General features: G+C 39.5%; 1 protein-coding gene across 9 annotated transcripts in view; it reads right to left on the reverse strand.

Annotated features, from left to right (window-relative positions):
- LOC126186395 (protein lap4) overlaps nucleotides 1–21942 on the reverse strand; it is a 535941-nt gene that overhangs the window by 264982 nt on the left and 249017 nt on the right. For all 9 annotated transcript variants that reach the window (XM_049928205.1, XM_049928206.1, XM_049928204.1 and 6 more), the window contains exons 3-5: nucleotides 15904–15982; nucleotides 12354–12443; nucleotides 10070–10190 (exon numbers count right to left, since the gene is read on the reverse strand). In XM_049928205.1, coding sequence (XP_049784162.1) covers nucleotides 10070–10190; nucleotides 12354–12443; nucleotides 15904–15982 — 290 coding nt within the window. The remainder of the gene's footprint in view (nucleotides 1–10069; nucleotides 10191–12353; nucleotides 12444–15903; nucleotides 15983–21942) is intronic.

The following is a 21942-nucleotide window of genomic DNA, read 5'->3' on the forward strand; positions in this document are numbered from 1 at the left end:
TAGGCTCCATCTTACATAAGTGATGTAAGTAACTGGCAGTGTACTACGTCTGGATGTGTGACTTTCAAGCTACAAGCAGCTGCATCAGTCGACGGGCTTGGCAGTCCTGCAAGCAAGCGTCGAACTCCTGCTACAACTTGAATCATGCAGCTGACTTAATGCAACACGAAAGCAATGAATGTTTTTGTTGGGAAATACAACAGCCAAATTTGCCTTAATTAAGAAAATAAGGTGAGAAAGGAATGCTATATGTGAAATGTACAACCACAGGCATCTTCAGAAATTTTCACAATTTCAATTTGTGTTGCAACCACAAATATCACTGAGCACATTCTTTGAATACAAAAGTCTGAGAATAGATCCTTTTGACCATCTGATCAAGCATTTCTTTTTGACCATCAATTTTCAAGAGCCAACACACACTGAACAAAGTCTGTTCATTCAAGTTATAAATACATTTTGAGCTGTACAAGAAGAGAATAGAAGCTTTTGAAATGTGGTGCTACAGAAGAATGCTGAAGATTAGATGGGTAGATCACATAACTAATGAGGAGGTATTGAATAGAATTGGGGAGAAGAGGAGTTTGTGGCACAACTTGACTAGAAGAAGGGATTAGTTGGTAGGACATGTTCTGAGGCTTCAAGGGATCACCAATTTAGTACTGGAGGGCAGTGTGGAGGGTAAAAATTGTAGAGGGAGACCAAGAGAAGAATACACTAAGCAGATTCAGAAGGATGTAGGTTGCAGTAGGTACTGGGAGATGAAGAAGCTTGCACAGGATAGAGTAGCATGGAGAGCTGCATTAACCAGTCTCAGGACTGAAGACCACAACAACAACATGTGCTTTAAACATGTAAAATCACTAACATTAGATTTTTTTGTGGTTCCTTAACAATTCGTCATTTCAAATCTGCACTAGTGGTGCTAATAATAATTTTCAATGCCTTAATAGCTGCGAAACAAGAATTTGATAAAATAGCTCTGAGCACTATGGGACTCAACTGCTGTGGTCATAAGTCCCCTAGAACTTAGAACTACTTAAACCTAACTAACCTAAGGACAGCACACAACACCCAGCCATCACGAGGCAGAGAAAATCCCTGACCCCGCCGGGAATCGAACCCGGGAACCCGGGCGTGGGAAGCGAGAACGCTACCGCACGACCACGAGATGCAGGCACCAAGAATTTGATAAATTCTTATAGCAGAAGACTGACAGAGTCTCATTTTGAATGAGAGAAATATGTGGTGCAACTGAAAGCAATTACTAAATGTGACACGATCCAATTTAAAACATACTACTTTTACAAGTCTGAAACTGTGAATAAATAGTGTATCTTGTGACTACCATTAAGAAGACCCATCAAATGTTTTCCTTACCAATTTGTGTATAAATGTACATGTTCACTAATATAATTTATTCACTGAAACTGTACTAGCTTCTTCAATGCTTAACAAATTCAACTGATATGTTTACCTTGATTTTTTAACATTATTCAATTTATATTTATCAAAAAGCTTTTACTCTCAGCTACTTCATAGTGTTAACACTGCTATCATTATATGTCTTCTGGAAATTGTTCTATAAAAATTTGTTAGCTGAAATATTTAAAAGAGAGGTTATACAGTGCAACAATTGCCTCTCTTTTAAATACTTCAGTTGACAAGTTTACTGTACATTCGCTTGTATCTGCTTCAAAAACTTAAATTCTTGATGCATTTATGTAAAACACATGAAGATATCCAACCAATAAAAGACTCTATACGATCACAGCCACTGTGTGGTCAGTATATTACACGAAATGTTCTGTTGAGCTACAAAACTTTTAACTGAGATGACAATATCATTCAATCACAGTCCCATCACTTCTTGTTTATTTAGTTTCAATCTATTCATGTTACACAGCAGTTCCATTTCAAAGTATATTTCTAGTACCTTACAAAGCTACACCTTTATCATCTTGAAAGACAAGCGCGCGCGCGCACACACACACACACACACACACACACACACACACACACAGTAAAAGCCCATTAACCCAGCATTGGGCAGTCTGGCATGTTCAATAATCTGGCACGGTTTCATACATACAGAATATTTCAGATGCATTTGGCAGAATTCGGCTGCACTCAGCAGTTGTCAACAATTTCAAGTCGTGTAGTGCTAAAAAATTTTCAGTTACCTTTCTGGCAGCTTCTGTCATGCACCAGTTGTCTACAGTGATTAAAAAATGGTGTTTTAAAGTGGAATCACAATTAGCATTCTTCAATGTCATTGTTACAATAGTCAACCAAGCACTTCTCAAAACAAAGTGAATGTGAAACATGAACATGTTACGCTTACAACACAACACAAGTTTGACACCATTAATCAGACGAGAAAGGTGAGAACAGAGATACGATTACAGAAGAATATACAGTTGGTTCCTCAACAATCTATGATATTAAGAAAAAAATAAAAAATAAATAAAATACAAGTCAACTTCACAAGTTTGCCTCACAGACAGTTGCAGTAAAAGACAGTTAATCACAAGAAATTTTGAAAAAGCCCAAACTAGATCAGTTGGCTGAAATTTTGTAGAAGTGGCTCTGTGCCAAAAGGTCTGAAGGAAAACATGTAGTTGGGCCTATGATTATGAAAAAAGTAAACAGTTCTGTAATGATTTGGGTTTACCAGTATTGAATGTGTATTTTTGTACAGCTGGATATACCAATTTAGAACTCACCACGGAATTCAGAAGCTTGATGTAGGTGGAGAGTTATGATTGGCAGATCAAAACACAGCTGAAGGGTACAAAAAAACTTTTTGCAGTCTGGCTCAGCACCAAAACTTAATTGCTAGTCAAATCCACAATATCAGTGAAATGGGCTTAGTTTGGTACTGTTTGTCTATTTCAACTTTCATAGATAAATATGAAAAGTGAACCAAAGTTACAGTGAGAAATAGTAACTATTGTTCACAGTTCTGAATCAAGGAAATTAGCACAGTATGATAGAAGCAATGATTACAAGTATGAAAAAAGAAACACTATTATTATTATTTTTACAACAGACATCTTTGTCCTGCCATTTAGTTCTTCAGGGAGTCTACGTGTTTCGTGTAAGGGACTAAATATAACATTAACTTTGTGTCCTCACACCGTGTTTTAGCTTCTAGCCCTCTTATTTATTGTTTAAATTCCAGTTTGAGAAGTTACTTCTTAATACTGCAGCTAAATACTTTTTTTTCTTCTTCCTCAATGGCAGTGCAGAGGACGTTGCCGGTGGTGGTGGTGGTGGTGGTGGTGGTGGTGGTGGTGGTGGTGGAGTCAGCCACCCAACAAGAAGAATATGTTCCTCTGTACTGTGGGAAACTTCATTTTTAATACAGCCAAATAGTGTGCACAACTACATTTCTGTAATTTCTTAGACTTAACCGACAATTTTGTAAAATCTCATTGAATTGGGTGTACTGCCGGTGGTCTGCATTTTTCAAACACAATATTTCGATGTTGTACCTCGGCATCTTCCTCAGGTGCTTCCTGTAACTGAACAACAGGTTGACCGTGTCCCGTATTTATGTCTGGACGGTGTCTGGCATTCCCTATGCTGTCCGCTCCTGCTGCAACCTTGTCAGTTGGTCGCCAAATCTTCTGTCTTCCATCCGCGCTGCTTCCACTGTTTTCCCCGGTGGCAGCAATTTCATGGCGTGCCCTACTAGGTCCGCGCCTGCCAGGTGTGTTCCTAGCACTGTCGACAGGCAGCTTTTGCTGTTGGTGACCGTTCCAACTTTCTCCAGTGCGACCGTGTCAGTTGGTCACCAGGTGTACAGTCTTCTGTCCGCGCCCGCTTCCGCTGTTTTCTCCGGTGGCGACTGTTTCATGGTGTTCCCTACTAGGCCCACACCCATCAGGCACATTCCTCGCACTGTCAAGCGGCTGCTTTTGCTGTTGATGACCGTTCCGATTTTCTCCAGCACCCCTGTCATACTCTTGGTCTTGTGTTTTCTGCCATTGTTTTTGTAATAGGTCCAAAGCTGGGTTCCACACCGTGCTGGGTTGGCATCCAGCTTCCTGGTTTATCAAGTTCTCTGTCATCTTGATTTCAATCGATTCAGTGATGACGCTATCCCAATATTTGGGGATCTGAGGTAAGATCCTGGTTTTATCATAATTCGTGGTGTGCTCAAGTTCCAAGCAATGTTCTGCTATTGCCGATTCAGTGGCTTGTCGTAGCCTGGTATGTCTTTGGTGCTCTTTACATCTTATGTCAACTGCATTCACATGGTATATGGTAGATAACAGGTTTTCTCAGTCCCAAATCATCCTTAACCATTCCAAGAAGCACCCTGGATCTTGTTTGGTGGGCAGAACACACTCTTGATATTGTGCTTTTTCAGTATTCTGCTGATCTTAGCAGATGTAGGTCCTGCATACGGTAGAAAGGCTACCCTCCTGGTCCTTTCTTCTTGTTGTTCTCCCTCAGTATCATGCTGTCTGGAGGGATGTAGCGCTTTGTGGATGTCCCTTGTTGAGTATCTGTTGCCTGCGAACACTTGCTATAGGTGTTCTAACTCTGCTGCCAAGCTGAGTTGAACAGTGTTTTGGCTCGCTGAACAGGTGTTCTCAGCATCCCATTCTTCTGTACCGGATGATGGCAGCTGTCAGCCTGTAGGTATAAGTCGGTGTGTGTAGGTTTTCCATACACACTATAGTGATGGGTAGTCCCTTATTTCCAGTAGTGGCAAATATGTTTATGGAGAGATTCAAGGATGAGGCACTTATGACCCCTGCCTACAAGCCGACCTGTTTTTTTAGGTACGTTGATGACATGTTTGTCATCTGGTCACATGGTTGGGAAAAACTGCTCGAATTTCTTTACAATCTGAATTCGAGACATCCCAGCATTAAGTTCACAATCTAAATAGAAAATAATGGTCAACTTTCTTTCCTGGATGTCCTGGTGAAAATGAAGACAGACGGCACATTAGGCCATAATGTGTATAGAAAACATACACACACCAACTTACACCAACAGGCTGACAGTTGCCATCATCTGGCACAGAAGAATGGGGTGCTGAGAACACTTGTTGACCGAGACAAAACACTGTCCGACTCGGACAGCTTGGCAGCAGAGTTAGAACACCTACAGCAAGTGTTCGCAGACAACTGATACTCAACAAGGGACATCTGCAAGGCGCTACACATCCCTCCAGACGGCCTGATACTGAGGGAGAAGAACAAAAGGAAGAGATCAGGAGGGTAGCCTTTCTACCGTATGCAGGACCTATATCTGCTAAGGTCAGCAGAATACTGAAAAAGCACAATATCAAGAGTGTGTTCTGCCCACCGAACTAGATCAGGGTGCTTCTTGCAACAGTTAAGGGTGATCTGGGACTGAGAAAACCTGGTATCTACCACATACCATGTGAATGTGGTATGTCTTACATTGGTCAGAACACCAGGACCATTGACATAAGATATAAAGACCACCAAAGGCAAACCAGGGTACGACAAGCCACTAAATCGGCAATAGCAGAACATTGCTTGGAACTTGAGCACACCATGAATTATGATAAAACCAGAATCTTATCTCAGACCCCCAAATTTTGGTATAGCATCATCACTGAATCAATTGAAATCAAGATGACAGAGAACTTGATAAACCGGGAAGCTGGATACCAACTCAGCATGGCATGGAACCTGGCTTTGGACCTATTACAAAAACAACGGAAGAAAACACATGAGCAGGAGAATGACAGGGGTGCTGGAGAAAGTTGAAACGGTCACCAATAGCAAACGTAGCCTGTCAATAGTGCTAGGAACGCACCTCGCGAGTGCAGATCTAATAGGGTACGCCATGAAACGGCCGCCACCAGGGAAAACAGTGGAATCGGGTGCGGACAGAAGATGGACATCTGGGAACCAACTGACATGGTAGCAGCGGGAGAGGATTGTGTAGGGAATGCCAGACACCATCCAGACATAAATACGGGACACGGTCAGCCTGTTATTCAGTCACAGGAAGCACCTGAGGAAGACGTCGAAATACTGTATTAGGAAAACGCAGACCACTGGCCATACACCCGATTCAACGATATGTCAACTACATTTCTGTTGTAGTCTCCTTCAGATACTTCAGTGTAACTGGTGGCCATGTTTGTAACAATGCAATTTTGAAAGCAATGTTAGATTCACTGTCCCCGGGTGTCATAATGTGTTTCATAAACATAAGAGTCTCAAAGCCCCACCCTTTTCTAAGTCACTAGCAGCTGCACATCCCCTGGGCAAAGTTCTGGTCTCATCTTTAGCTCTCTTCGAAAAGCATCTCTTAATTACTTACTTTCTGCTTTTGCATCGTTCCCTGAAACCAGATAGACAAGTATACAGAAAAAATTCTCTCTGTGGCTTTGGAATCAATTGTTTTATTCCTCCTATACTGCTTAACATGACTCAAATTTAAATACCTATATCCCAATGTACTGATTTATGTACCTGGAAGTACTTGATTTATAACTTTTACAGTGGAATATGAAAAATCTTTCTTTGGTGAATGAAGAACAATGTGTTTCAAGTATACTGGTCAGAATTTATTGACCAATTACATTGCAAATAAACTATATGACATACTAATTACACTAATAATAAAATAGAGATGTCAACTTACTACAGCATACCTGAAAACCACAAATTAATGAGACAACCTACTACAGTTCACAAACACACTGTCAGCTCACCAAGTGGTAGCAGAAAACACAAATAAAAGAAGGTTATAATTACACAAACTTTTAGGGGTGGGCTCCTTCAGGCAGAACGGTTGAAGGGGAAAGAAGAGGGGTGAAGGAAAAGGACTGGAGAGGTCTAGGGAAAGGGGCAGATGAGGTTTGAAAACCTGAGAGCTTAAAGGTGGAGGAGAATACTTACTCTTTTCTTCACTCTGTTTTAGTTTTATATATCTTTCATTTTCTTACCTGCCTCTCTCTTATTGACTCGTACACGGTGTTTTAGCAGTAATCTCCGTCTTGCATATTATCCTGTCTTCCACTTTCACACTCTCAGTTTTTCAAATTTTGTCTGGTGCAGTCCCCAACAATCAGTCTTTCCTTTTCATCCTGTATGGTATGTCTCCCGTGACACCCAGTTCTGGGTGACTTTTCCGAAATCTACCCCTTTTCCTAGATACCTCCAGTCCATTTCCTTCACCCATCTTTCTTCCCCTTCAACGCTTCTGCCTGAAGAAGGAGCCACTGGCTCCGAAAGCTTGTCTAATTATGACTTGCTTTTATTTGTGTTTTCTGCTGCCGCTGGTGAGTAGATTTTTTTTATCTATCTAATTATGTTATATTGTCAAAAAATAATTGTTTTGTTGTTACAAACACTAACTCTCTCTCTCTCTCTCTCTCTCTCTCTCTCTCTCTCTCTCTCTCCAGCCCATATTGAGCAGCAGGATCATTTCCATTCCCAGTGGTTATATTATTTATGTTTACAAAATACACAAAAACAAAAGGACATGTAAAACTGATGACTATTATGGCTGTTCAATTTTAATAATGTAAGAAGTGACATTGCTGCAAAGAAAGGAGAGGAACTTTATTATGGGTGGTGTCAGGCAGACATCAGGAAGTAGGCAAGTGCTCCATATGAACCCAAACCTTTTGACAACCCACTGCAACACTGGTGTTGCTGTAATGGCTAGGCAATAACAACACCCTCAGGCACCAAGGCAACTAGAAGACACTGGAGTACAGTCAGAATGTTCAAGAACCTTCTGGAAGGTTGTGGTAAGTTCTTTGGAACAGCCTTTGGAAGAGCAATGGGAAACAGCTCTATGGGTGAAACTCGCTCAAAAGTCCTTGAAAAACAAGAACATAAAAAGCCAGTGCACAGGGCCAAGGCAGTGATTACCAGCAAGCAGCTAAGAGCAGTACTGCAGTCAAGCCTCAATGTTGCTGTAGTAAGAATCGCGAGAAGTCTGTACACATTCATGGGACAATAATTGAGTTTATGACACATATCCAGTAACAATCATCATCTTGAGTTTTCTGCCTGTTAATACAGAATAAGCTCTGTAAAGTTTTTCTCTAGTACTAGCAATGAATAATAGTTGATATTTTCTGTGTGTCAGAACATGAAGAGGAACAAGAAAGTGCTCATCAGTGATAGTGAAATGGGAACCCAGGGATAGATAGTTATTGGAAAGGACAAACATACAGAGTGAGAGGATGTACTTATTGATTTGCAAAGATATGAAGCCACTGCACGACACCTCTCCAAATAAGGCTGAAGAATTGGGAAATAAATTTTTCTTAAATTAAATCCTTAATTGTTTGCACACATTCATGTCCTACGATTCTAGTAACTTCTCTTCTCCATTACGAAATCAATTGTGGTAAGCATTCTAGGAGACTTTCCTCCTCTCACTCTGTTAAAGGTAACTGAATAAACCTCAGCCCACATGGTTGTCAATGTCTCACTGTGCCATGTAGGCCACACTTTCTTGCAAAGATGGTGATAGGACCTGTGACAGGAAGTCACACAAAAAGAAAGAAAGAAATAAATATATCTTATAGCTGTGCATTACTGTATTGGACAGTAACGACGAAATTCAGGAACATTACTTTCCATTGTCACAAGTTAGCAGGAATATTATGTGCATTTACCATATATTGGAGTGACAAAGGCAGACAGGTTAAGAATTGAGAAGATCAGAGAGTTAATGAAGGAGGAACCATTACAGGAGGAGATAGAGAAGTCAAGGACGAGATGGTATGGACATGTTAAGAGAATGGAGGAGAAGAGGATACCCATGAGGATACATGAGATGAAACTGGAAGTAAAGAAACCAAGAGGAAGACCAAGGGGCAGATGGCTGAAAAGAGTAGAGGAATGCGTCCAGAAGAAATATTCCATACAGTGCTGGCCAGAGGCTGGAAACTGTCCAAGATGATGATGATGATGATGATGATGATGATGATGATGACCATATACAAATTACAAAAACTGAGGGGGAGGGATGATATTACTTTCCTTACAGCTACGCATTCTCTCTCATTATACACAAAGGCGAAATCTTAATGTACATGTTTCTGGCAGTAGTTCTCACTGATGTTTTTAAAAAAAATTACACATCATTCTTTTCTCCAACAGTAAAATTGAAACAACAGAAGAGTCAATAATGAGTTGGACATAAATGCATGTACTTTAATTGAAAGACAGGTGTAGGAAATAAAAATGAACTTTCATCACATGCAGGAGTAACAGAAATTGCATTATTCTACTTAAAAAGAAATGAAGTGAATACAAGCAATACTCACTTGTTCAGCACACTGCCCTGACCAAAGTTTTCCACTCTTCATCAGTATAAATCTGTTGTGCTAATTCTTTTACTTCATGTCCCAGAAAGTAAACCTCTTCCACACTTTAGGTATCAATAATTCAGCAAAATATGTTGACATACTGGATACTGAGTAAAAATGCACTTTACGAACACACGCTCACCAAAGCCCGTCGCACGTGGTAAAGTTTGAATTCAAACATGGCTCCTAGCAGGGGTAGCACCATTAACATCACTTATGCAGGATTCTCCTGCAGCTACACCTGCAATGCTGTTTTCTTTATCGCCTGAAGATGACATGCCCTGTCTGTCACTTCTGTCACTCACCTGGGACGTGGCATAACTCTCCGTACAATATTTCAGCGCCCTTCCAGCAACTATATTTGTGCAGGTGCTGAATTATTTTTGGTGAACATTGAGTCATGATACCTCCTGCATTCTCGGTAAACAAGTAAAATAAGCACTCGACACATGTGAACTACACAGACAGAAAGAAACCTACATTTCCTGAGCCCATTTTATACTTTTATCATAGTGGTGTAGACTGCTGTTTGCTCCTTAGCCAAAATGACACATTCATTTGGGAGCAAAAGAATAATGATACCTTAAACAGCTAAAGAACATGCTTGACATTAACAGCTTGGTAGAAACACACTGTATAAAGAACATGTGAAAGGAAAAGGGGGAGAGGAAGAATATAGCACTAAACATGAATGTTTTTACAGTATAAAACTATACAGAAGACATAGTAGCTTACCAATTCTTCTATCTCATTATCACCCAAGTCTAAGCGTTCTAACTTAGACAACTGAGACAAGGATTCTGGAAGCGATTTCAGCAAATTTTCCCTCAACTCAAGTGACTGTAGGCTCACCAAACTGTAAAGAAAAGAAGTTACAAAGCAGCTATAATAATATACCAAAGCTTAAGCATAAATAGTAAATACACAAGAGCAGCCACAGATTGGTAAGTAATTACATCTCCTGATGAGATACACAGAAAAATTCATGACAAGAACAGCTGAAATCAAATAGAATACACTTTAAAGTGATTTATTTCAGGAGCAATAAAGATCTATAATTTTTCCCCACTCCTTTTACTATGTAAATGACTTTTATTCAGAAATGAAGTACACCATAAGATCAAAAGTATCCGGACAATTGTAAGTGGACATCAATATGGGTTGTGTCCATTCTTTGTCTTCATGACATCTTGAACTCTGCTGGGGACACTTTCAATGAGGTGTCATTGTCTTTCAAAGAGTGGTAGCCAATTCTTCCTCAAGAGCCGAAACCAAAGAAGGAAATGACGTAGCACTGGCGTCTGGAGCAAAGTATACATTCTAGCTCACCCCAAAGGTGTTCCACTAGGTTCCTGTTCAGACTCTGGGCAGGCCACTCCATTTTAGGGATGTTATTTCTCACAAACCATTGCTGCTTTATGACAATATTTATTATTATCATGCTAACAAAATCAGTTGTTTCCGAACCGTTCGTCTTCTATACACAGTAAAAAATACTGTAAAATGTGAATGTATCCTCCTGCATGTAGCTTTATTTTTAAAAATGCAATAAAGGAAGCACATCCTTACCATGGAGAAGAAGAAGAAGAAGAAGAAGAAGAAGAAGAAGAAAAACGTCCCCATACCATACTACCAACTCCTCCGTACTTCACTGTTGGCACCACATGATGGCAAGTAAGGTTCTCCAGGCATTCACCAAACCCAAACTATTCCATCGGATTCCACTGGGTACAGTGTGATTTATTACTTCATATCATTTACTTCCAGTCATCCACTGCCCACTGGCATCATTCTTTACACCGCCTAAAACATTGCTCTGCACCGACTACAGAGATGTGCGGTTAATGAGGAGATGTTCTTCCATTGTACCCCATTCTTTTAAACTCCTTACACACAGTCACTATGCCAGCTGGACGACTGGTAACATTTTAGAATTCATAAGTTACTACTCCTGTTGATTTAATGCAAGTTTTATAGCCTATCACAGCAACGCTTGACGGTCTCCATCAATCTGTCTATGATGACTGCCTGATCTTCATTTAGTTATGGTAGTTTCTTTGCATTTCCCCTTCACAATCACATCACCAACAGTACACTTGAGCAGCTTATTTCTTAAGAAGAATGTTACCAATTCGAATAATTCTTATACCATACTAATTTTTCTCACCAGGCAACAATTAGTTCAATTTATGTCATTCATAGTGAATGACAGTATCGTATTAAATCACAATGCATGGTTTTCCTTATGCAACTACCAAGAACTCACTGTCTATTTATTGCATCGCATCTAGCTCTCCATCTATGACCTTGCAAGACAAGTGCTTAAACAAATATGTACATACTATAGAATCCAGTCAAATCTGAATTATATTTATGGGATTTGTACTAAACAATATGTTACAGGGTATTCTCAGTAGTATATACAGTGTAATAAATTGAAATTGTGATGTGAGAGTTTCACAACAACCAGAGTGGAATACATGTGTTTCAAAAATATAACAACCTGGTCTAAAAGCAAGTACAACAAATTTAAGTCCCAATTCCAACTAAAAATTATGAATGATTGCTGCATTTTACTGAAAGTGGTACATAAGACAGATGCCTTGGGTGGAGGTTGAATGGTTACTGTAAACTTATCAGCCCCCAATACACACAGTTAGAACAGAAACATAAATGATAAATTCAATGGAATAAACAGAACTTTCTAAAACCACAGATGTTAAAATAAAAATGATATTACCAAATCAAGTGGAAATGTCATGTTGCAGCATCGATTCAATGATTTTACTATTTGTCATCCTCGTCTGAAGACGAAGTACAAGTAGTACATGGCATGAAATATTGCTTCAGAATGCCACAGTCATTCTGTTGAAGTTTCATTCATGCTATAGTAATAAATATATCCTAATGTTGATTACCTACATTCTTTCATCTGCACACTATTTAAGCCTTATGGAAGAATAGGCAATATAAGTAGAACTCATTTACAAGTTGGATAACAAGTGACTTAGTATCTTACCTTCCAAAATCTGGTGGCAGGTTTGTGAGAGACATATCATTGAGGCCAAGCACTGTCAAATTTCGAAGCTGCACAAATCCTGGGGGTAATCTGCAATTGCAGAGAAAATTTATCTCAAGATAACTCATCTCACATTGAAAGCCATGTGTTATATAAACATATGGTGGTACATATATACACATCAGTGACACTTAAAATTGTGTTATTCAGTAATATTATCCCTGCAGCAAAAGCAATACTTTTTATTTTAAAAAAATGACAGGAATAAATAAAATTTGAGGAACTGGTGATATCATGAAAAACTTGTTCATTTCATCCATTTCTACATACATATAACAGTAAGTTGGAATCATAAATCTGCAACTCTTAGCTTCTCTTCTGCATCAACTTCAACGTAAGAGTAGAATATTTAACAGACCCTCAACAAAGAACAAAAACCCAGGCTTTTATTGCAAATGTTACCTTATTAACAACAAAAGCTAAGGTCAAAATGTAACTCATTCTCCTTGTGAAATGTGTCTAACAGATGATTTCTAATTTTGTAACATTGGAACTGATGCTGCAGGAATGACAGCAAGACTACTGGAAGCATGTCTTCGTACAGCTCCCTACAGAAAATTTCAATGCAACAGTCCCATCTTCACTATATCAAAATTTTTTCAAAACACACGAATGTATGGTTTCGTGCCGATATGTACTGATAAAATCCTCCCTAGCTTCCAGCTGTGTCAAGTGGTTTGCCATTTAATGCAGCTGGATGTTCAAGAGAATTTTATTGTTATTCAAAATGTCAAACATGTGAGATATTCTAAGCTGAATATATGTGGTTGTATGTCTTGTTGTAGGCAAAAACTTTTACTGAACTGAGCTGTCCATCCGCTACTTTGTCTCTAAGACTAATCTGTCAGTTTCTATAAGCAATATGCTTGTCACATCAAGTACAATACCTATGACAACGCATGTACATTTGTGTACAGATATTGAAAGGTTACTGTAGTAGCAAACATACTCAGATCTGAAGATGGTTTGTCAAAACTGAAACCTTTCAATTTTACAAATACGCGCAATCTTGACAGACAATAAAATCATCCATTAACTGCAGAATTTCTCAAAAATAAATCAATAAAAATTTTAAAATGTCAGCTTTTGCAAAGTTTGCTTTTATTTTTTATTTTTATTTTTATTTTTTTTCAAAAACTGTCACACTGGATCTCCATTTTGATCCTACAACAAAACTGTTTTTGTATTACAAACACTGTTCTCAGTAAAGAACTTGTGCAAGAAGAATCCATGAATCTATAGTACATAAACTTCAACACGCCAGTTCCTCTGTAGAAAAAGTGTAATTATTAAAACACACGTTGTCTCAATGTTCATCTACTGTCTTTTGTCAAATGGAAGTCTCATCCATTTCCTCGTTGTCTCCTATGACAGGACTGCAGGTAACTGGTGGCAGTGCACCACACTGAATCCTGACTTACTGGATAAGTGCGACCACTGACCAGCTCTATACATTACAGTTCCAAACTTGTCTAGTGCAGCTGCAATCTCCTATTGGTAGATACTAACTATTTCATGAGTGTTAGTGATAATGATAACCAAGCAATATACTTTGATGTGGTATGCAAATTTAATGTGGGTATTATCTCTGGATTTTATTCTATGAAAGAACTTTCGTAAATGGAATGAACATTTTATTTTCGATTTTCTCATTTTCTATGTCTCTCCCAGCTATCTATAAATACATTGCCAATAGTTTCACTACACTGATGACCTTACATATTAGTTACCTTAACAAATAACAACAGTACACACTTATTTCAAGATCCTTCTGTACTGAGCAAGAGCCTCTGATTTAGACAACCAAAGTTGACATAATCATCACATAAATCATAAAAACAAAGCTATTGTACTAGCAACTGACAACATGACAACAACAGCAACCACCACCACCACCACCACCACCACCACCACCACCACCACCACCGCCGCCGCCGCCACAATTACTTTTTGTGCAATCTGAAATTCTCTATTTGAATGATGTTCCTGTCCATCAACCTTGGTCTATGTGATGTGCAAAGTCCATTTATTCGCTAAGAATCCACCTAGGTATCTTGTTATTATGCTGCTTTACATCATTATAGCATTTTATTACATTGTAAGGTTTACTGCCAGTTTGCCTTTAAGCAATGCATACATAGTACTTTGAAGTGTCAATGAGAATTGTCACTGGCACACATAACTCATTAAGAACATCAATGGACTTATATTAAACTACCCATTTGAAATCATCATTGTATGCCTTTAATTTAACCATTTTTCCACTACCTTACACAGCAACTACTAAAATATGAGTAATTCCACAGCAGCACACTTTTAGGCAGTTGGCCAGAGTATCTTCACTAATGCACTCTGCAACACAATTTTACAAAGTAAAGACATCAGAGACTGCCATAAGCATGCATAACACAAATCGGTGCTATAGTATTTGTTAGATGTGGGTGTGCAGCAAGCGAGACCACATTATTTATCAATTTTCTGTGGATGTTTCTCTCAAATCAGTAATGGTGTCGATGGCTGTGTTGTGACCATCTGCATAAAAGCTTCTCAAATATCAATTCACAATGTATGTACAACATACAGGCTATAACTTCGCTATTTCTAATATCTGCCCTTCTCTCATCCGATAAATTTCTCGTTTTCTTCCAAGGCCACTTTTCTTATACGAGATGTCATTTACTGACAGTAACATTGAAACCAATTTCATCAAATCCATTACTTCAGCAGGGGAGCTTTCCATTCTAAGAACTGTTTCAAATTTGAACTGTAAAATTATCTTATGAATGTCTTCTTAAGTGAACATATATATCACCTTGTTATTCAGAGAGTAAAATGTGGTATTTGCCAATTCTCTTTCTTTTCTTTCTCAGTATTTTCAGGCAGTAATGTCTCCAGCAACAAGGCAACTCTTGTTAACAGGTGCAAAGTGGAATCTCCTTCACCATTGCCCATGGAAAGTCAAATACTGAGCCACCTTTCAAATTTTCTAATTATATGTCATCCTAATTAATAAGGCAAATGCTATTCTTCAGCTTCTCCTGGAGTATTAGTTGCACAGACTGTTTGAACAAGGCAAATGTTGCCTGTTTTACACTTTGGACCATTCAGGGTGGTATAACTTACTTCATCATGTAAGCACGTTGTCCTCAATGAAAAGAAGAATTTGACAGGAGCAGTCTCTCAAACCAGAAAACCACCTTACAGCTGTGTTACACTCTCCCAAAATTATTTTAAATATTTCTCTTTTCTTTCATAAAAGTTAGAGGATGGTCTTGTCTTATATATATTTATCAAAGATCTTTGACATTGTAATATGCGCTTAAGAAAAAAAAAATTCTGACAATTATAGGGGTATACGCTCTCAGATAACACTACAGCATGGTGTGCCAAATATTGTTCTTTGTTCCTATATCACAGTTTCTTCAGCCATCTAAACTTCTTTGCTTCGATCAAACACTACATTAAACAAAACAAACACAGCAAATGTTACCTGGGTATGGGATTGCTGCTGAAATCAGCCACTTGTAGTGCTCGAAGATTTTTGATATTTTCAGGAATATCAGGAATGTCTGAAACAGAATGTTGATCACTCACTTAGTTAAATTACATTACATATGGCACTAAAGCTTAAATTTAGAAAGTAAAACAGAGAGGAGGCACACTGACTGAGGGTATGAACTAGTATTCACGTAAAGGCCAATATTCAATTCAGCTATCCTGAGTTTACCTTTTCTATGGGTACCCTAAACCTCTCCCTCTTTACTAGCACTTATCCCACAGTACGGGGTTTATTATTTTCATGATTTGGCAAATATACTTTTTATAATTTTGTGGCTCAATGCCCCTCCTGTCACCAAAGTTGTCAATTGACGACAGGTAGGGAACTCGTGTGCCCATTTATCTGTGAATCATGTAAACTTTTTAGTGTTACCACATTTTAACTATCTGTATATCTTTTTCTGGGATGGAGACCGGTGACCAGCTCAGTGTTTGCACAAATGAGAGTGTGGAAAATGTAACTTTACTTAGCAGCTTTCAAGAAAATGGCCATAATAGTTTAAGACATGGGAGGTTTTCTTCCCTCCCTCGCTCAACTGATGGGATATTAAATCCTTATCCTCCTTCCTACCAGTGAAATAAAATAAGAGACTATATTTATGTTACTTTGTTTACTGTCGAAGTGTTAATAGTAAATTTTTATTCTACACTGACCGCTTAGCCACAATTTTCACACCCATCAGTGTCAGCAACAGCAAATCCGTAGCATTTCATCAGACTACTGTTAGTAGTAGTGCCATTATGTCAAGTTGTCCACAATATTAGCTGACACGTAATTTATAAATTTATAAATGGAAGATTTAATTTAGAAATGTATGATTTCCTTGTAACAAAATTTTAACGCAGTAGGATGATTTACTAACACACGTTTGAAATCTCTTATCCTCCGTGCTTTGATGCCACAAACTGTCTACTGTAGATTGCTTTAGCAACTTGTATTTGATGCATTTCAACATCGGAAAAGTAGCTTTCACTAGCCACATCAGCGACTACAGCATTTATGAAATACATGAAATGTAATCACAGTTGTGAATGCAATCAACTATCAACTATATAAGGGAATGACAAAAATGAAAATTTGTGCCAGATCGGGACTAGAACCCAGATTTCCTACTTTACATGAATGTTCACCTCAACTGCTTTGGTTATCTGTGCAAGACTCACACCCAAACTCAAACTTCTGAGTGTCTATGCTCATGTGTTGCCAGCGATACTCGTATGTATATTATGTAATTCCCATACAGGGGAGAACATTTTAATTCAAAAGTAGCTTTCACTAGCCTCCTTAGAGAAGTCCATGCTATTTGCTGGCTCAAGAAACTTACAGTTTTTAATAGTAATCTGAATCATTAAATTGTCTGCAACAAAAACAGGTTATACTATTCTTAGCACTGGATGTCATCATAATCCATTGGTGATTTACTGTCTATTTTTGGAGAACATTAAACTGACACTTACAAAATAATATCATTGTTGTAATGCGTAGCAGCAGCAGCAATAGAAATAGTAGTAGTAATAATGGTACAATATTCCGTTTGTGTCAATGTACAAATTGGTATCAGACATGTTATGTTATATGAAAATTTACAAGTATTTTAAAGTTTTATCTTAATTCACTATTAAAACAAACATTTTACACAATCACTCTCACAACATTTCACTCACTTATTCAGTTGGCGTTTAAATACAATTTTTTTTTTTAATCGTAGTTAAAAATATCAGATGGCTACAACCAAACCGTTTGACACCACTGTCCAAATCTAAATACCATTTTAACAGAAAATTATTAAATTTCAAATACAAAAGCAACAAAACATGCCTGCATGTCCATAGCAATGTTATATCATTCTTCCCAACTGCGCTGGCTCTGCAATATTGTATTTATCCACTGATACCAGGCAGCAACTTTTAATTTAAATGTTCTCCCCTGTATGGGAATTACATAATATGAATACGAGTACTGGTTGCAACACATGAACATAGACATACAGAAGTTTGAGTTAGTGCATGAGTCTTGCACGGATAACCAAAGCAGTTGAGGTGAACGTTCAGGTAAAGTAGGAAATCTGGGTTCTAGTCCCAATCTGGCACAAATTTTCATTGTCATCATTCCCTTATATAGCTCATGGTTGATTGCATTCACAACTGTGATTAAATTTCGTGTATTTCATAAAGGCTGTTGTCACTGCAGTGCCCATTCCCTTCAGATATGCATGCACTTCTGAAGGGTCATCATTCTTATTAACAACATAGATACTGCGACATCGCCAAATCTCTTAGGTAGGTTTGAACACAGTGGTTCTTTAATAGTGGAGGCGACTGACATTTGAACTGCTTGCCATATTACACAGGAATCAATCACACTGCAGACTGTAAAGTACTGTTCATGCAAGTAAAGGACACTTGTAGTTTAACTGAGGTAATTTCGACTTATTGACAATCATCGTGAAAAACACACCCTCTAAAAAAATAAAAGGAAATCTGCTCTGCATCATTCCTAATATTTCTGACTTCGAAAAAACACTAAGTCATGAGATGGACTCAAAACTGTACATCACGCTGTTTGCTTATCAGTTGAGACCCCATCCAAAGGACTTCCACATCAATGACCATCTGCCTCCTACAAGTAAGGGTGTCTATGAGACAAGTAATAAATCTCACATTTTCTGCCACCTCCTTCCTGACAGCTAAGGCGACATGCCTACTTTCATTGCAGATTTATGGAGAGGAATCACGCCAGTTTTCTCGCTTGGTCCACTTCGCTCCCACCCATATGATTTCAGTGGAGCTGGAGTCCAATGCCAGTGGTCAGTAGAAAAGAAGTCTTGTATTCTGTTCTGCAGAGCACTTTTGCGCAACAGCTGACGTGTGTAATGGACGCTGCTTCTGCTGAAAATGGTATAGTTGTGGGATTTTAACAGTACCTACAATTTGAGTACACTGGGAAGCATCAAGTCGGCTATAACTCTTCTCAATCCATCTATGTCTGCAGTAACATATCCAACCATAACCTATTACACAAACATGACCACTGTATACTGATAGCTGATATATAATGACAAGCCAAAACTTGTGACCTCCGTCCACCATGAGAGTACACTACACAGAGTACGCGAAAGAACTTGCCCCCCTTCTAACAGCCGTGTACCGCAAGTCTCTAGAGGAACAGGAGGTTCCAAATGATTGGAAAAGAGCACAGGTAGTCCCAGTCTTCAAGAAGGGTCGTCGAGCAGATGCGCAAAACTATAGACCTATATCTCTGATGTTGATCTGTTGTAGAATTTTAGAACATGTTTTTTGCTCCAGTATCATGTCGTTTTTGGAAATCCAGAATCTACTATGTAGGAATCAACATGGATTCCGGAAACAGCGATCGTGTGAGACCCAACTCGCTTTATTTGTTCATGAGACCTAGAAAATATTAGATACAGGCTCCCAGGTAGATGCTATTTTTCTTGACTTCTGGAAGGCGTTCGATACAGTTCCGCACTGTCGCCTGATAAACAAAGTAAGAGGCTACGGAATATCAGACCAGCTGTGTGGCTGGATTAAAGAGTTTTTAGCAAACAGAACACAGCATGTTGTTATCAATGGAGAGACGACTACAGACGTTAAAGTAACCTCTGGCGTGCCACAGGGGAGTGTTATGGGACCATTGCTTTTCACAATATATATATAAATGACCTAGTAGATAGTGTCGGAAGTTCCATGCGGCTTTTCGCGGATGATGCTGTAGTATACAGAGAAGTTGCAGCACTAGAAAATTGTAGCGAAATGCAGGAAGATCTGCAGTGGATAGGCACTTGGTGCAGGGAGTGGCAACTGACCCTTAACATAGACAAATGTAATGTATTGCGAATACATAGAAAGAAGGATCCTTTATTGTATGATTATATGATAGCAGAACAAACACTGGTAGCAGTTACTTCTGTAAAATATCTGGGAGTATGCGTGCGAAGCGATTTGAAGTGGAATGATCATATAAAATTAATTGTTGGTAAGGCGGGTACCAGGTTGAGATTCATTGGGAGAGTCCTTAGAAAATGTAGTCCATCAACAAAGGAGGTGGCTTGCAAAACACTCGTTCGACCTATACTTTAGTACTGCTCATCAGTGTGGGATCCGTACCAGATCAGGTTGACGGAGGAGATAGAGAAGATCCAAAGAAGAGCGGCGCGTTTCGTCACAGGGTTATTTGGTAACCATGATAGCGTTACGGAGATGTTTAACAAACTCGAGTGGCAGACTCTGCAAGAGAGGCGCTCTGCATCGCGGTGTAGCTGGCTCGCCAGGTTTCGAGAGGGTGTGTTTCTGGATGAGGTATTGAATATATTGCTTCCCCCTACTTATACCTCCCGAGGAGATCACGAATGTAAAATTAGACAGATTAGAGTGCACACGGAGGCTTTCAGACAGTCGTTCTTCCTGCGAACCATATGCGACTGGAACAGGAAAGGGAGGTAATGACAGTGGCACGTAAAGTGCCCTCCGCCACACACCGTTGGGTGGCTTGTGGAGTATAAATGTAGATGTAGATGTAGAAACTGAGTGATAAGCAGAGAAGAGACAAATGGATAATTGAAACTTCCTGGCAGATTAAAACTGTGTGCCGGATCGAGACTCAAACTCGGTACCTGCGCAGGAGAGCTTCTGTGAAGTTTGGAAGGTAGGAGATGAGATACTGGCACAAATGAAGCTGTGAGGACCGGGCGTGAGTCATGCTTGGATAGCTCAGATGGTAGAGCACTTGCCCACGAAAGGCAAAGGTCCTGAGTTCGAGTCTCGGTCCGGCACACAGTTTTAATCTGCCGGGAAGTTTCATATCAGCACACACTCCGCTGCAGAGTGAAAATTTCATTCAGGAATGGATAATTATTCTAACAATGATACGGACCTCAAATTGGGAAATCCACTGAAATTAGCGACTCCAAACAAGGGTAGATTGTTATGGCTCAGCGCCTGGAAAAGAGCATCTCAGAAACGGCAACCGTGGTCTGCTATTTGTGCACTACTTTCCGAAGCATCTATGGAAATTGGTTGAAGAACGGTGAAGCCACAAGAAGGCGAAAAAGTGTTGGACGCCCACGCCCCATCATAAAACGTAAAGGTTGGAGGCTTCCCTGTTCGGTAAAGCAGGATAGGCAGTAGTGATCTGTAGCACATCTGATGGCAAGAGAACAATGCTGGTGCAGGTACAAGCCTTTTGGAGCACACAGTTCAGTGTACACTGCTGAACAGGGGGTTCCGAAGCAGGCAACCACTGTGTGTGCCTATGGTGTTCCAACTACATTGTTAGTTACAATTACAGTGGGCATGGGATTACCACGAGTGGACCGTAGGTCAATGGAAACGTGTCGCCTAGTCTGATGAACCACATTTCGTGTCCGATTTCACTCTCATCCAGGCAAACGATTGCTAAAAATGAACACCACGCCACGGACACAAGAGTATTATGCTATGGGGGACATTTACCGGTGTTTCCACAGGACAAGTGGGAGTAACCAAATGCATCATGATAGCTGTGGACTACAGAAACATCCTGCATCCTTTCATGTCTAATGCCTTTCCCAATGGCGAAGGCATCTTCCTGCACGATAACTGCCCATTTCTGAAGACCAGTATCGGGCTACAGTGGTTTGGAGAGCACAATACTGGACTCTAGTTGTCTTGGCCATCAAATTCGCCTTACCTGAACCAGATGGAACACTCTGGGACGCCTTTCGGTAGCCAGGGGACCGCCCACAAACACCGGCTCGTAATTTACATGAATTACATGACCTGTGTGTAGCCATCTAGTGTCGCATATCTCCAGAAACCTGCCAAGGTATTGTATAATCCATGCTACGCGGGATCGCTGTTGTATTGCATTCCAAAGATGGAGCAACGCGCTGTTATGCACCTAATCATAATGTTTTGGTTCGTCACTGTATTTGGAGATGTGGCCTATATAGTTGTACTGTAACACCATTCG

Source organism: Schistocerca cancellata, chromosome 1 (assembly GCF_023864275.1).
Source record: "Schistocerca cancellata isolate TAMUIC-IGC-003103 chromosome 1, iqSchCanc2.1, whole genome shotgun sequence".
NCBI classification, from domain to species: domain Eukaryota; kingdom Metazoa; phylum Arthropoda; class Insecta; order Orthoptera; family Acrididae; genus Schistocerca; species Schistocerca cancellata.